Consider the following 21061-nt stretch of genomic DNA (forward strand, 5'->3'; position numbering starts at 1 on the left):
CCACCATCATTGTGCCATACACCACAATCATTGTGTTATACACATCCATCATTGTGTCACACAACACCATCATTGTGTCATACACCACCATCATTGTGCCATACACAACCATCATTGTGTCAAAAACTGCAATCATTGTGTCATACACCACTATCATTGTGTCATACTCCACCCTCATTGAGTCACACAACACCATCATTGTGCCGTACACCATGATCATTGTGTTATACACCACCATCATTGTGTCATACACCACTATCATAGTGTCATTCACTGCCATCATTGTGTCATATACCACCATCATTGTGTCATACACTGCCATCCTTGTGGTATATATCACCAACATTGTGTCATACAGCACCATCGTTGTGTCATACGCTACCATCATTGTGTCATTCACTACCATCATTGTGTCATACATCACCGTCATTGTGTCATACACCACCATCATTGTGTCATACACCACCATCATTGTGTCATACACCACCATCATTATGTCATACACCACTATCATTGTGTCATACACCATCATTGTGTCATACACCACCATCATTGTGTCATGCACTGCCATCATTGTGTCATACACTGCCATCATTGTGTCATACACTGCCATCATCGTGTTGTATATCACTATCATTGTGTCATACACCACCATCGTTGTGTCATACACCACCATCATTGTGTCATACACCATTATCATTGTAGCATACACCACCGTCATTGTGTCATACACCAACATCGTTGTGTCATACACCACCATCATTGTGTCAAACACCACCATCATTGTGTCTTACACCATCATTGTGTCATACACCACCATCATTGTTTCATACACTGCCATCATTGTGTTATATATCACTATCATTGTGTCATACACCACCATCGTTGTGTCATACACAACCAAGATTGTGTCATACACCACTATCATTGTGTCATACAACACCATCATTGTGCCGTACACCACAATCATTGTGTCATGCACTGCCATCATTGTGTCATACACTGCCATCATTGTGGCATACACTGCAATCATTGTGTCATACACCACTATCATTGAGTCATACACCATTATCATTGTGTCAAACACTACCATCATTGTGTCATACTCCACCGTCATTGTGTCATACACCAACATCACAGTTTCATACATCACCATCATTGTGCCATACACCACTATCATTGAGTCATACACCACCTTCATTGTGTCATACACTACCATCATTGTGTCATGCTCCACCGTCATTGTTTCATACACCAACATCACTGTGTCATACACCATTATCATTGTGTCATACACCATTATCATTGTGTCATACACCTTTATCATTGTGGCATACACCACAAACATTGTGTCGTACACTACCATCATTGTGCCATATACCACCGTCTGTTTCATACACCACTATCATTGTGTCATACACCACCATCATTGTGTCATACACCTCCATCATTGTGTCATACACTGCCATTATTGTGACATACACCACAATCATTGTGTCATACACAACCTTCATTGTGTCATACACTGCCTTCATTGTGCCATACACGACCATCATTGTGCCATACGCCACAATCATTGTGTTATACACATCCATCATTGTGTCACACAACACCATCATTGTGTCATACACCACCATCATTGTGTCATACACCACCATCATTGTGTCATACACCACCATCATTGTGTCATACACTACCATCATTGTGTCATACACCATCATTGTGTCATACACCACCATCATTGTGTCATGCACTGCCATCATTGTGTTATATATCACTATCATTGTGTCATACACCACCATCGTTGTGTCATACACCACCATCATTGTGTCATACACCACCATCATTGTGTCATACACCACCGTCATTGTGTCATACACCACTATCATTGTGTCATACACCACCATCATTGTGTCATACACCACCATCATTGTGTCATACACCACCATTATTGTGTCATACACAACCATAATAGTGCCATACACCACCATCATTGTGTCATGCACTGCCATCATTGCGTCATACACCACTATGATTGTGTCATACACCACTATCATTGTGTCATACACCACTATCATTGTGCCATACACAACCATCATTGTGTCATGCACCACTATCATTGAGTCACACACCACCATCATTGTGTCATACACTACCAACATTGTGTTATCCTCCACTGTCATTGTGTCATACACCAACAATACTGTGTCATACACCACAATCATTGTGTCATACACCACCATCATTGTGTCATACACTGCCATCATTGTGTTGTATATCACTATCATTGTGTCATACACCACCATCGTTGTGTCATACACCACCATCATTGTGTCATACACCACAATCATTGTGTCATACACCACCGTTCTTTGTCTCAAACACCACAATCATTGTGTCATACACCACCATCATTGTGTCATACACCACCATCATTGTGTCATACACAACCATCATAGTGCCATACACCACTATCATTGTGTCATGCACTGCCATCATTGTGTCATACACCACCAAGATTGTGTCATACACCACCATCATTGTGTCATACAACACCATCATTGTGCCGTACACCACAATCATTGTGTCATGCACTGCCATCATTGTGTCATACACTGCCATCTTTGTGGCATACACTGCCATCATTGTGTCATACACCACTATCATTGAGTCATACACCATTATCATTGTGTCATACACTACCATCATTGTGTAATACTCCACCGTCATTGTGTCATACACCAACATCACTGTTTCATACATCACCATCATTGTGCAATACACCACTATCATTGAGTCATACACCACCATCATTGTGTCATACACTACCATCATTGTGTCATGCTCCACCGTCATTGTTTCATACACCAACATCACTGTGTCATACACCATTATCATTGTGTCATACACCATTATCATTGTGTCATACACCTTTATCATTGTGTCATACACCACAAACATTGTGTCGTACACTACCATCATTGTGCCATATACCACCGTCTTTGTGTCATACACCACTATCATTGTGTCATACACCACCATCATTGTGTCATACACCTCCATCATTGTGTAATACACTGCCATTATTGTGACATACACCACAATCATTGTGTCATACACAACCTTCATTGTGTCATACACTGCCATCATTGTGTCATACACTGCCATCATTGTGTCATACATTGCCATCATTGTGGCATACACTACCATTATTGTGTCATACACCACATTCATTGTGTCATACACTACCATCATTGTGTCATACACCACCGTCATTGTGTCATACACCAACATTATTGTGTCATACACCACCATCATTGTGTCATACACCATTATCATTGTGTCATACACCACCATTATTGTGTCATACACCACCATCATTGTGTCATACACCACCAGCATTGTGTCATCCACTGTTATCATTGTGTTATATATCACTATCATTGTGTCATACACCACCACCGTTGTGTCATACTCAACTATCATTGTGTCATACACCACCATCATTGTGTCATACAACACTGTCATTGTGTCATACACCACTATCATTGTGTCATACACCACCATCATTGTGTCATACACCACCATCATTGTGTCATACACCACATTCATTGTGTCATACACTGCCATCATTGTGTCATACACCAACGTCATTGTGTCATTCACCAACATCATTGTGTCATACACCACCATCATTGTGTCATACAACACTGTCATTGTGTCATACACCACCATCATTGTGTCATACTCAACCATCATTGTGTCATACAACACTGTCATTGTGTCATACACCACCATCATTGTGTCATACTCAACCATCATTGTGTCATACAGCACTATCATTGTGTCATACACCACCATCATTGTGTCATACACCACCATCGTTGTGTCATACACCACATTCATTGTGTCATACACTGCCATCATTGTGCCATACACCAACGTCATTGTGTCATACACCAACATCATTGTGTCATACACCATCATTGTATTATACACCATTATCATTGTGTCATACACCACCATCATTGTGTCATACACCACCATCATTGGGTCATACACCACCATCATTGTGTCATACACCACATTCATTGTGTCATACACCACATTCTTTGTGTCATACACTGCCATCATTGTGTCATACACCAACGTCATTGTGTCATACACCAACATCATTGTGTCGTACACCATCATTGTGTCATACACTATTATCATTGTGTCATACACCACCATCATTGTGTCATACACCACCATCATTGGGTCATACACCACCATCATTGTGTCATACACCACATTCATTGTGTCATACACCACATTCATTGTGTCATACACTGCCATCATTGTGTCATACACCAACGTCATTGTGTCATACACCAACATCATTGTGTCATACACCATCGTTGTGTCATACACCACCATCGTTGTGTCATACACCACCATCATTGTGTCATACACCACAATCATTGTCATACACCACCGTCATTGTGTCAAACACCACAATCATTGTGTCATACACCACCATCATTGTGTCATACACCACCATCATTGTGTCATACACAACCATCATAGTGCCATACACCACTATCATTGTGTCATGCACTGCCATCATTGTGTCATACACCACCTAGATTGTGTCATACACCACCATCATTGTGTCATACAACACCATCATTGTGCCGTACACCACAATCATTGTGTCATGCACTGCCATCATTGTGTCATACACTGCCATCATTGTGGCATACACTGCCATCATTGTGTCATACACCACTATCATTGAGTCATACACCATTATCATTGTGTCATACACTACCATCATTGTGTCATACTCCACCGTCATTGTGTCATACACCAACATCACTGTTTCATACATCACCATCATTGTGCAATACACCACTATCATTGAGTCATACACCACCATCATTGTGTCATACACTACCATCATTGTGTCATGCTCAACCGTCATTGTTTCATACACCAACATCACTGTGTCATACACCATTATCATTGTGTTTTACATCATTATTTTTGTGTCATACACCTTTATCATTGTGTCATACACCACAAACATTGTTTTGTACACTACCATCATTGAGCCATATACCACCGTCTTTGTGTCATACACCACTATCATTGTGTCATACACCACCATCATTGTGTCATACACCTCCATCATTGTGTAATACACTGCCATTATTGTGACATACACCACAATCATTGTGTCATACACAACCTTCAATGTGTCATACACTGCCATCATTGTGTCATACACTGCCTTCATTGTATCATACATTGCCATCATTGTGGCATACACTACCATTATTGTGTCATACACCACATTCATTGTGTCATACACTACCATCATTGTGTCATACACCACCGTCATTGTGTCATACACCAACATCATTGTGTCATACACCACCATCATTGTGTCATACACCATTATCATTGTGTCATACACCACCATTATTGTGTCATACACCACCATCATTGTGTCATAAACCACCAGCATTGTGTCATACAATGTTATCATTGTGTTATATATAATTATCATTGTGTCATACACCACCACCGTTGTGTCATACTCAACCATCATTGTGTCATACACCACCATCATTGTGTCATACAACACTGTCATTGTGTCATACACCACCATCATTGTGTCATACAACACCATCATTGTGTCATACACCACTATCATTGTGTCATACACCGCCATCATTGTGTCATACACCACCATCATTGTGTCATACACCACATTCATTGTGTCATACACTGCCATCATTGTGTCATACACCAACGTCATTGTGTCATTCACCAACATCATTGTGTCATACACCACCATCATTGTGTCATACTCAACCATCATTGTGTCATACACCAATATCATTGTGTCATACACCACCATCATTGTGTCATACACCACCATCATTGGGTCATACACCACCATCATTGTGTCATACACTGCTATCATTGTGTTATATGTCACTATCATTGTGTCATACACCACCATCATTGCATCATACACCACCATCATTGTGTCTTACACCATCATTGTGTCATACACCACCATCATTGTGTCATAAAACTCCCATCATAGTGCCATACACCACCATCATTGTGTCATGCACTGCCATCATTGTGTCATACACCACTATGATTGTGTCATACACCACCATCATTGTGTCATACACCACCATCATTGTGCCATACACAACCATCATTGTGTCATGCACTGCCATCATTTTGTCACACACTGCCATCATTGTGGCATACACTGCTATCATTGTGTCATACATCACCATCATTGTGTCATGCACCACCATCATTGTGTCATACACCACAAACAGTGTGTCATACACTACCATCATTGTGTCATATACCACCGTCATTGTGTCATACAACACCATCATTGATTTATACACATCCATCATTGTGTCACACAACACCATCATTGTGTCATAAACAACCATCATTGTGTCATACACTGCCATCATTGTGTCATACACTGCCATTATTGTGTCATACACCACCATCATTGTGTCACACACCACCATCATTGTGTAATACACCAAAAACATTATGTCATACACTACCATCATTGTGTCATATACCACCGTCATTGTGTCATACACCACCGTCATTGTGTCATACACAGCCATCATTGTGTCATACACCACCATCATTGTGTCATACACCACCATCATTGTGTCATACGCCACTATCAATGTGTCATACACCACCATCATTGTGTCATACACCATTATCATGGAGTCATACACCTCCATCATTGTGTCATACACCACAAACATTGTGTCGTACACTTCCATCATTGTGCCATATACCACCGTCATTGTGTCATACACCACATTCATTGTGTCATACACCACCATCATTGTGTCATACACCACCATCATTGTGTCATACACTGCCATCATTGTGGTATATATCACCATCATTGTGTCATACAGCACCATCGTTGTGTCATACACTACTATCATTGTGTCATACACTACTATCATTGTGTCATACACCACCGTCATTGTGTCATACACCACCATCATTGTGTCAAACACCACCATCATTGTCTCATACACCACCATCATTGTGTCATACACCACATTCATTGTGTCATACACCACCATCATTGTGTCATACACTATCATTGTGTCATACACCACCATCATTGTGCCATACACCACCTTCATTGTGTCATGCACTGCCATCATTGTGTCATTCATTGCCAACATTGTGGCATACACTACCATTATTGTGTCATACACCACATTCATTGTGTCATACACTACCATCATTGTGTCATACACCACCGTCATTGTGTCATACACCAACATCATTGTGTCATACACCACCATCATTGTGTCATACACCATTATCATTGTGTCATACACCACCATTATTGTGTCATACACTACCATCATTGTGTCATACACCACCAGCATTGTGTCATACACTGTTATCATTGTGTTATATATCACTATCAATGTGTCATACACCACCACCGTTGTGTCATACTCAACCATCATTGTGTCATACACCACCATCATTGTGTCATACAACACTGTCATTGTGTCATACACCACCATCATTGTGTCATACAACACCATCATAGTGTCGTACACCACTATCAATGTGTCATACACCACCATCATTGTGTCATACACCAACATCATTGTGTCATTCACCACATTCATTGTGTCATACACTGCCATCATTGTGTCATACACCAACGTCATTGTGTCATTCACCAACATCATTGTGTCATACACCACCATCATTGTGTCATACTCCATTATCATTGTGTCATACACCACCATCATTGTGTCATACTCAACCATCAATGTGTCATACACCACCATCATTGTGTCATACAACACTGTCATTGTGTCATACACCACCATCATTGTGTCATACAACACCATCATTGTGTCATACACCACTATCATTGTGTCATACACCACCATCATTGTGTCATACACCACCATCGTTGTGTCATACACCACATTCATTGTGTCATACACTGCCATCATTGTGTCATACACCAACGTCATTGTGTCATACACCAACATCATTGTGTCATACACCATCATTGTGTCATACACCATTATCATTGTGTCATACACCACCATCATTGTGTCCCATACACCACCATCATTGGGTCATACACCACCATCATTGTGTCATACACTGCTATCATTGTGTTATATGTCACTATCATTGTGTCATACACCACCATCATTGCATCATACACCACCATCATTGTGTCTTACACCATCATTGTGTCATAAAACCCCCCATGATAGTGCCATACACCACCATCATTGTGTCATGCACTGTCATCATTGTGTCATACACCACTATGATTGTGTCATACACCACCATCATTGTGTCATACACCACCATCATTGTGCCATACACAACCATCATTGTGTCATGCACTGCCATCATTTTGTCATACACTGCCATCATTGTGGCATACACTGCTATCATTGTGTCATACATCACCATCATTGTGTCATGCACCACCATCATTGTGTCATACACCACAAACAGTGTGTCATACACTACCATCATTGTGTCATATACCACCGTCATTGTGTCATACAACACCATTATTGATTTATACACATCCATCATTGTGTCACACAACACCATCATTGTGTCATAAACAACCATCATTGTGTCATACACTGCCATCATTGTGTCATACACTGCCATTATTGTGTCATACACCACCATCATTGTGTCACACACCACCATCATTGTGTAATACACCAAAAACATTATGTCATACACTACCATCATTATGTCATATACCACCGTCATTGTGTCATACACCACCGTCATTGTGTCATACACAACCATCATTGTGTCATACACCACCATCATTGTGTCATACACCACCATCATTGTGTCATACACTGCCAATATTGTGTCATACACCACCATCATTGTGTCTTACACAACCATCATTGTGTCATACACTGCCATCATTGTACCATACACCACCATCATTGTGCCAAACACCACCATCATTGTGTTATACACATCCATCATTGTGTCACACAACACCATCATTGGGTCATACTCTATCGTCATTGTTTCTTACATCACCATCATTGTGCCATACACTAAAATCATTGTGTCATACACTGCCATCATTGTGTCATACACCACCATCATTGTGCCATTCACTACCATCATTGTGTCATATATCATTTTCATTGTGTCATTCACTGCCATCATTGTGTCATACACCACTGTCATTGTGTCATACACCACTATCATTGTGCCATAGACCATGATCATTGTGTCAAGCACTTCAATTATTGTGTCATATTCCACTCTCATTGTGTCATATTCCACTCTCATTGTGTCATTCTCTACTCTCATTGTGTCGCACACCACCATCATTGTGCCATACACCACCATCATTGTGTCATACACCACCATCATTGTGTCATACACTGCCTTCATTGTGTCATACTCCACCCTCATTGTGTCACACACCACCATCATTGTGCCATACACCACCATCATTTTGTCATACACCACCATCATTGTGTCACACACTGCTATCATTGTGTCATACACCACTATCATTGTGTCATACACCACGATCGTTGTGTCAAAAACTGCCATCATTGTATCACACAACACCATCATTGTGACATACACCACCATCATTGTGTCATACACTGCCATAATTGTGTCTCACCCACAATCATTGTGTCATACACCACCATCATTGTGCCATACACCACCATTATTGAAACCTACACTACTATCACTTTGTCAAATACCACCTTCATTGTGTCATACACAACTATCATTGAGACGTACACTACTATCACTGTGTCATACACCACCATCATTTTGTCATACACCATTATCATTGTGTCATACACCTCCATCATTGTGTCATACACCACAAACATTGTGTCGTACACTATCATCATTGTGCCATATACCACTGTCATTGTGTCATACAGCACCTTCATTGTGTCATACACCACCATCAATGTGTCATACACCACCATCATTGTGTCATACACAACGATCATTGTGTCATACACTGCCTTCATTGTGCCATACACCACCATCATTGTGCCATATACCACCATCATTGTATTATACACAACCATCATTGTGTCACACAACACCATCATTGTGTCATACACCACCATCATTGTGCCATACACAAAAATCATTGTGTCAAACACTGCAATCATTGTGTCAAACACCACTATCATAGTGTCATTCTCTGCCATCATTGTGTCATACACCACCATCATTGTGTCATACACTGTCATCATAGTGGTATATATATTCATCATTGTGTCATACAGCACCATCGTTGTGTCATACACCACCATCATTGTGTCATACACTACCATCATTGTGTCATACACCACCATCATTGTGTCATACACCAACATCCTTGTGTCATACACCACCATCCTTGTGTCATACACCGTTATCATTGTGTCATACACCACCATCATTGTGTCATACAGCACCATCATTGTGCCATACACTGCCATCATTGTGCCATACACTGCCATCATTGTGTAATATATCACTATCATTGTCATACACCACCATCGTTGTGTCATACACCACCATCATTGTGTCATACACCACCGTCATTTTGTCATACACCACCATCATTGCGTCATACACCATCATCATTGTGTCATACACCACCATCATTGTGCCATACACTGCCATCATTGTGTTATATATCACTATCATTGTGTCATACACCACCATCGTTGTGTCATACACCACCATCATTGTGTCATACACCACCATCATTGTGTCATACACCACCGTCATTGTGTCATACACCACTATCATTGTGTCATACACCACCATCATTGTGTCATACACCACATGCATTGTGTCATACACTACCATAATTGAGTCATACACCACCGTCATTGTGTCATACACCAACATCATTGTGTCATACACCACCATCATTGTGTCATACATCATTATCATTGTGTCATACACCATCATTGTGTCATACACCACCATCATTGTGTCATACACTGCCATCATTGTGTTATATATCACTATCATTGTGTCATACACCACCAACGTTGTGCCATACATCACCATCATTGTGTCAAACACCACCATCATTGTGTCATGCACCACCGTCATTGTGTCATACACCACCATCATTGCGTCATACACCACTATCATTGTGTCATACACCACCATCATTGTGTCATACACCATGATCATTTTGTCATAAAACCACCATCATAGTGCCATACACCACCATCATTGTGTCATGCACTGCTATCATTGTGTCATTCACTACTATGATTGTGTCATACACCCCATCATTGTGTCATACACCACCATCATTGTGCCATTCACAACCATCATTGTGGCATGCACTGCCATCATTGTGTCATACACTGCCATCATTGTGTCATACATCACCATCATTGTGTCATGCACCACTATCTTTGAGTCATACACCACCATCATTGTGTCATACACTACCATCATTGTGTCATACTCCACTGTCATTGTGTCATACACCAACATTACTGTGTCATACACCACCATCATTGTGTCATGCACCATTATCATTGTGTCATACACCACCATCATTGTGTCGTACACCACAAACATTGTGTCATACACTACCATCATTGTGCCATATACCACCGTCATTGTGTCATACATCACCATCATTGTGGCATACACCACCGTCATTGTGTCATACACCACTATCATTGTGTCCCTCACTGCAATTATTGTGTCATACACCACCATCATTGTGTTATACACAACCATCATTGTGTCATACACTGCCATCAGTGCCATACACCACCATCATTGTGCCATACACCACCATCATTGTGTTATACACATCCATCATTGTGTCGCACAACACCATCATTCTGTCATACTCTATCGTCATTGTTTCTTACATCACTATCATTGTGCCATACACCAAAATCATTGTGTCATACACTGCCATCATTGTGTCATACACCACCATCATTGTGTTATTCACTACCATCATTGAGTCATATACCACCTTCATTTTTTCATACACAACCATCATTGTGCCATACACCACCATCATTGTGTCATACACTGCCATTATTGTGTTATACACCACTGTCATTGTGTCATACACCATTATCATTGTGCCATACACCATCATCATTGTGTCAAGCACTGCAATCATTGTGTCATACTACACTCTCATTGTGTCATACTCCACCCTCATTGTATCACACATCACCATCATTGTGCCATACACCACCATCATTTTGTCATACACTGCCTTCATTGTGTCATACTCCACCCTCATTGTGTCACACACCACCATCATTGTGCCATACACCACCATCATTGTGTCATACACCACAATCATTGTGTCTTACATCACCATCATTGTGCCATACACCAATATCATTGTGTCATACACTGCCATCATTGTGTCATACACCACTATCATTGCGTCATACTCCAGTATCATTGTGTCAAACTCCACCCTCATTGTGTCACACACCACCATCATTGTGCCATACTCCACAATCATTGTGTCATACACCACCATCATTGTGTCATACACCACCATAATTGTGTCATACACCACGATCGTTGTGTCATAAACTGCCATCATTGTGTCATACACCACGATCGTTGTGTCAGAAACTGCCATCATTGTATCACACAACACCATCATTGTGCCATACACCACCATCATTGTGTCATACACTGCCATAATTGTGTCACACCCACAACCATTGTGTCATACACCACGATCGTTGTGTCATAAACTGCTATCAATGTGTCATACACCACGATCGTTGTGTCATAAACTGCCTTCATTGTATCACACAACACCATCATTGTGTCATACACCACCATCATTGTGCCATATACCACGATCGTTGTGTCATAAACTGCCATCATTGTATCACACAACACCATCATTGTGTCATACACCACCATAATTGTGTCATACTCCACGATCGTTGTGTCATAAACTGCCATCATTGTGTCATACACCACGATCGTTGTGTCAGAAACTGCCATCATTGTATCACACAAAACCATCATTGTGCCATACACCACCATCATTGTGTCATACACTGCCATAATTGTGTCACACCCACAACCATTGTGTCATACACCACGATCGTTGTGTCATAAACTGCCATCATTGTATCATACACCACCATCATTGTGTCATACACCACCATCATTGTGCCATATACCACCGTCATTGTGTTATACACCACCTTCATTGTGTTTTACACCACCATCATTGTGTCATACACCACTATCATTGTGTCATACACTGCCATTATTGTGACATACACCACGATCATTGTGTCATACACAACGATCATTGTGTCACACACTGCCTTCATTGTGCCATACACCACCATCATTGTGCCATATACCACCATCATTGTATTATACACATCCATCATTGTGTCACACAACACCATCATTGTGTCATACACCACCATCATTGTGCCATACACAAAAATCATTGTGTCATACACCACCATCATTGTGCCATACACAAAAATCATTGTGTCAAACACTGCAATCATTGTGTCATACACCACTATCATTGTGTTATACTCCACCCTCATTTTGTCACACACCACTATCATTGTGCCGTTCACCATGATCATTGTGTTATACACCACCATCATTGTGTTAAACACCACTATCATAGTGTCATTCACTACCATCATTGTGTCATGCACCACCATCATTGTGTCATACACTGCCATCATAGTGGTATATATTACCATCATTGTCTCATACAGCACCATCGTTGTGTCATACACTACCATCATTGTGTCATACACTACCATCTTTGTGGCAAACACCACCGTCATTGTGTCATACACCACCATCATTGTGTCATACACCACCATCATTGTGTCATACACCACCAACATTGTGTCATACACCACCATCATTGTGTCATACACTATCATTGTGTCGTACACCACCATCATTGTGCCATACACCACCATCATTGTGTCATGCACTGCCATCATTGTGTCATACATTGCCATCGTTGTGGCATAACCCACCATCATTGTGTCATACACCACATTCATTGTGTCATACACTACCATCATTGTGTCATACACCACATTTATTGTGTCATACACTACCATCATTGTGTCATACACCACTGTCATTGTGTCATACACCAACATCATTGTGCCATACACCACCATCATTGTGTCATTCACTGCCATCATTGTGTTATATATCACTATCATTGTGTCATACACCACCATCGTTGTGTCATACACCACCATCATTGTGTCATACACCACCATCATTGTGTCATACACCACCATCATTGTGTCGTACACCACAAACATTGTGTCATACACCACCATCATTGTGCCATATACCACCGTCATTGTGTCATACATCACCATCATTGTGGCATACACCACCATCATTGTGCCATACACCACTATCATTGTGTCCTACACTGCAATTATTGTGTCATACACCACCATCATTGTATTATACACAACCATCATTGTGTCATACACTGCCATCATTGTGCCATACCCCATTATCATTGTGCCATACACCACCATCATTGTGTTATACACATCCATCATTGTGTCGCACAACACCATCATTGTGTCATACTCTATCGTCATTGTTTCTTACATCACTATCATTCTGTCATACACCAAAATCATTGTGTCATACACTGCCATCATTGTGTCATATACCACCTTCATTGTGTCATACACAACCATCATTGTGCCATACACCACCATCATTGTGTCATACACTGCCATCATTGTGTTATACACAACTGTCATTGTGTCATACACCAATATCATTGTGCCATACACCATCATCATTGTGTCAAGCACTGCAATCATTGTGTCATACTCCACTCTCATTGTGTCATACTCCACCCTCATTGTGTCACACACCACCATCATTGTGCCAAACACCACCATCATTTTGTCATACACTGCCTTCATTGTGTCATACTCCACCCTCATTGTGTCACACACCACCATCATTGTGCCATACACCACCATCATTGTGTCATACACCACTATCATTGTGTCTTACATCACCATCATTGTGCCATACACCTAAATCATTGTGTCATACACTGCCATCATTGTGTCATACACCACTAACATTGCGTCATACTCCACTATCATTGTGTCATACTCCACCCTCATTGTGTCACACACCACCATCATTGTGCCATACACCACAATCATTGTGTCATACACCACCATCATTGTGTCATACACTGCTATCATTGTGTCATACACCACCATAATTGTGTCATACACCACGATCGTTGTGTCATAAACTGCCATCATTGTGTCATACACCACGATCGTTGTGTCATAAACTGCCATCATTGTATCACACAACACCATCATTGTGCCATACACCACCATCATTGTGTCATACACTGCCATAATTGTGTCACACCCACAATCATTGTGTCATACACCACCATCGTTGTGTCATACACCACCATCATTGTGTCATACACCACCTTCATTGTGTCATACACCACCGTCATTGTGTCATACACCACCATCATTGTGTCATACACCACCAGCATTGTGTCATACACCACTATCATTGTGTCATACACCACCATCATTGTCATACACCACCATCATTGTGTCATACACCACATTCATTGTGTCATACACTACCATCACTGAGTCATACTCCACCGTCATTGTGTCATACACCAACATCATTGTGTCATACACCACCATCATTGTGTCATACACCATTATCATTGTGTCATACACCACCATCATTGTGTCATACACCACCATCATTGTGTCATACACTGCCATCATTGTGTCATACACCACCATCGTTGTGTCATACACCACCATCATTGTGCCATATACCACCGTCATTGTGTTATACACCACCTTCATTGAGTCATACACCACCATCATTGTGTCATACACCACTATCATTGTGTCATACACTGCCATTATTGTGACATACACCACGATCATTGTGTCAAACACAACGATCATTGTGTCATACCCAGCATTCATTGTGCGATACACCACAATCATTGTGCCATATACCACCATCATTGTATTATACACATCCATCATTGTGTCACACAACACCATCATTGTGTCATTCACCACCATCAATCTGCCATACACAAAAATCAGTGTGTCAAACACTGCAATCATTGTGTCATACACCACTATCATTGTGTTATACTCCACCCTCATTGTGTCACACACCACTATCATTGTGCCGTTCACCATGATCATTGTGTTATATACCACCATCATTGTGTCAAACACCACAATCATAGTGTCATTCACTACCATCATTGTGTCATACACTGCCATCATAGTGGTATATATCACCATCATTGTGGCATACAGCACCATCGTTGTGTCATACACTACCATTATTGTGTCATACACTACCATCTTTGTGTCAAACACCACCGTCATTGTGTCATTCACCACCATCATTGTGTCATACACCTCCATTATTGTGTCATACACCACCATCATTGTGTAATACACCAATATCATTGTTTCATACACTATCATTGTGTCATACACTACCATCATTGTGCCATACACCACCATCATTGTGTCATGCACTGCCATCATTGTGTCATACATTGCCATCATTGTGGCATAACCCACCATCATTGTGTCATACACCACATTCATTGTGTCATACACTACCATCATTGTGTCATACACCACATTTATTGTGTCATACACTACCATCATTGTGTCATACAGCACTGTCATTGTGTCATACACCAACATCATTGTGTCTTACACCACCATCATTGTGTCATACACCATTATCATTGTGTCATACACCACCATAATTCTGTCATACACCACCATCATTGTGCCATACACCACCATCATTGTGTCATACACTGCCATCATTGTGTTATATATCACTATCATTGTGTTATATATCACTATCATTGTGTTATATATCACTATCATTGTGTCATACACCACCATCGTTGTGTCATACACCACCATCATTGTGTCATACACCACCATCATTGTGTCATTCACCACCATCATTGTGTCATACACCACATTCATTGTGTCATACACTACCATCATTGAGTCATACCCCACCGTCATTGTGTCATACACCAACATCATTGTGTCATACACCACCATCATTGTGTCATACACCATTATCATTGTGTCATACACTACCATGATTGGGTCATACACCACCATCATTGTGTCATACACTGCCATCATTGTGTTATATATCACTACCATTGTGTCATACACCACCATCGTTGTGTCATACACCACCATCATTGTGGCATACACCACCATCATTGTGGCATACACCAAAGTCATTGTGTCATACACCACCATCAATGCGTCATACACCACTATCATTGTGTCATATACCACCATCATTGTGTCATACATTACCATCATTGTGTCATACACCACCATCATTGTGTCATACACCACCATCATTGTGTCATACACCACCATCATTGTGCCATACACCACCATCATTGTGTCATACACTGCCATCGTTGTGTCATACACGAACATCAATGTATCATATGCTGCCATCATTGTTTTACACATCACCATCACTGTGTCATACACTACCGTCATTGTGTCATACACAAACGTCATTGTGTCATACACCACCATCATTGTGCCATACACCATTATCATTGTGTCATACATTACCATCATTGTGTCATACACCACAAACTTTGTGTTATACACTACAATCTTTGTGTCATATACCACCGTCATTGTGTCATACACCATCATCATTGTATCATACACCAAAATCATTGTGTCATGCAATGCCATTATTGTGTCATACACCACCATCATTGTGTCATACACTACCATCATTGTGTCTTACATCACCATCATTGTGCCATACACCAAAATCATTGTGTCATACACTGCTATCATTGTGCCATACACCACCATCATTGTGTCATGCACTGCTATTGTCATACACCACTATGATTGTGTCATACACCACCATCATTGTGTCATACACCACTATCATTGTTTCATACACAACCATCATTGTGTCATGCACTGCCATCATTGTGTCATACACTGCCATCATTGTGGCATACACTGCTATCATTGTGTCATACACTACCATCATTGTGTCATGTACCACTATCATTGTGTCATACACTACCATCATTGTGTCATACTCCACTGTCATTGTGTCATATATCACCATCATTGTGGCATACACCACCATCATTGTGTCATACACCACCATCATTATGTCGTACACTGCCCTCATTGTGTCATACACCACCATCATTGTGTCATACACAACCATCATTGTGTCATACACTGCCATCATTGTGCCATACACCACCATCATTGTGCCATACACCACCATCATTGTGTTATACACATCCATCATTGTGCCATACACCACCATCATTGTGTCATACACAACCATCATTGTGCCATCCACTACCATCATTGTGTCATACACTGCCGTCATTGTGTCATACACCACCGTCATTGTGACATACACCACTAGCATTGTGCCATACACCATCATCATTGTGTCAAACACTGCAATCATTGTGTCATACACCACTATCATTGTGTCATACTCCACCCTCATTGTGTCTCACATCACCATCATTGTACCGTACACCACTATCATTGTGTCATACACCACCATCATTGTCTCATACACTGCTATAATTGTGTCATGCACCACCATCATTGTGTCATACACCACTATCGTTGTCTCATAAATTGCCATCATTGTATCATACAACACCATCATTGTGCCATACACCATAATAATTATGTCATACACTGCCATGATTGTGTCATACACCACTATCGTTGTCTCATAAATTGCCATCATTGTGTCATACACCACCATCATTGTGCCATACACCACAATCATTGAGACATACACTACTATCGATGTGTCATACACCACCATCATTATGTCATACACCACCATCATTGAGACATACACTACTATCACTGTGTCATACACCACCATCATTGTACATACACCACTATCAATGTGTCATTCACTAACATCATTGTGTCATACATCACCATCGTTGTGTCATACACCACTTTAATTATGTCATACCCTGCCATCATTGTGTTATACACATCCATCATTGTGTCATACACTGCCATCATTGTGTCATACACAACCATCATTGTGTCATACACTGACATCATTGTGTCATACACTGCCATTTTTGTGCCAAACACCACCATCATTGTGTCACACACCACCATCTTTGTGTCATACACCACAAACATTGTGTCATACACTACCATCATTGTGTCATACACCACCATCATTGTGTCATACTCCACCATCATTGTGTCATACACTGTCATTATTGTGTCATACACCACTATCATTGTGTCATACACAACCATCATTGTGTCATACACTGCCATCATTGTGCCATACACAACCTTCATTGTGTCATACACTGCCATCATTGTGCCATACACCACCATCATTGTGCCATACACCACCATCATTGTGTTATACACATCCATCATTGTGTCACACAACACCATCATTGTGTCATACACCATCGTCAATGTGTCTTACATCACCATCATTGTGTCATACATCAAAATCTTTGTGCCATACACCACCATCATTGAGTTATTCACCACCTTCATAGTGCTATGCACTGCCATCATTGTGTCATACTCCACCATCATTGTGCCATTCACTACCATCATTTTGTCATATACCACCATCATTGTGTCATACACAACCATCATTGTGCCAGACACCACGATCATTCTGTCATACACCACTATCATTGTGCCATACACCATCATCATTGTGTCAAACACTGCAATCATTTTTTCATACACCACTATGATTTTGTCATACTCCATCCTCATTGTGTCACACACCATCATCATTGTGCCGTACACCACCATCATTCTGTCACACACCACCATCATTGTGTCATACACTGCTATCATTGTGTCATACACCACCATTGTTGTGTCATAAACTGCAATCATTGTATCATACAAAAATATCATTGTGCCATACACCACCATCATTGTGTCATACACTGCCATAATTGTGTCATACCCACTATCATTTTGTCATACACCACCATCATTGTGCCATAAACCACCATCATTGAGACATCCACTACAATCACTGTGTCATACACCTCCATCTTTGTGTCATACACCATTATCATTGTGTCATACTTTACCAATGTTGTGTCATACACCACTATCATTGTGTCATACACTGCCATCATTGTGTCATACACTGCCCTCATTGTGTCATACACTGCCATCATTCTGTCATACACAACCAACATTGTGTCATACACTGTCATCATTGTGTCATATACCACCATCATTGTGCCATTCACTGCCATCATTGTTTCATACACGATAATCATTGTGAAATACACCACCATCATTGTGTCATACCCCACCATCATTGTGTCATACACCACCATAATTGTGTCATACACCACAATCAATGTGTCAAACAATGCCATTATTGTGTCATTCACCACCATCATTGTGTCATACACCATCATCATTGTGTCATACACTGCCATCATTGTGTAATACGCCACCATCATTGTGACATACACCACCATCATTGTGCCATACACTGCAATCATCGTGTCATACAACACCATCATAGTGCTATGCACTGCCATCATTGTGTCATATACCACCATCTTTGTGCCATACACCACCATCATTGTGTCAAACACTGCAATCATTGTGTCATGCACCACCATCATTGTGCCATTCACCACCATCATTGTGTCATACACAACCGTCATTTTGTCATACACAACAATCATTGTGCCATACACCACCATCATTGTGTCAAACACTGCCATCATTTTGTCATACTCCACCATCATTGTGTCATGCACCACCATCATTGTGTCATACACCACTATCATTGTGTCAAACACGGCAATCAT

The 21061-nt window shown here is 40.8% G+C and overlaps 2 protein-coding genes across 2 annotated transcripts; both read right to left on the reverse strand.

Annotated features, from left to right (window-relative positions):
* Positions 1–12759: 12759 nt before the first annotated feature.
* On the reverse strand, positions 12760–13158 carry LOC138350958 (alpha-(1,3)-fucosyltransferase FucT-like). Its single transcript, XM_069302419.1, has one exon. It carries the CDS (start codon positions 13156–13158, stop codon positions 12760–12762), a length of 399 nt encoding a protein of 132 aa, XP_069158520.1.
* A 6524-nt stretch (positions 13159–19682) lies between these two features.
* Positions 19683–21061, reverse strand: LOC138350959 (uncharacterized). The gene is made up of 2 exons (XM_069302420.1): positions 20430–21061; positions 19683–20034 (listed from the first exon to the last, which is right to left on the reverse strand). Exons 1-2 carry the CDS (start codon positions 21059–21061, stop codon positions 19683–19685), a joined length of 984 nt encoding a protein of 327 aa, XP_069158521.1.

Source organism: Procambarus clarkii, chromosome 48 (genome assembly GCF_040958095.1).
Source record: "Procambarus clarkii isolate CNS0578487 chromosome 48, FALCON_Pclarkii_2.0, whole genome shotgun sequence".
Classification (NCBI taxonomy): domain Eukaryota; kingdom Metazoa; phylum Arthropoda; class Malacostraca; order Decapoda; family Cambaridae; genus Procambarus; species Procambarus clarkii.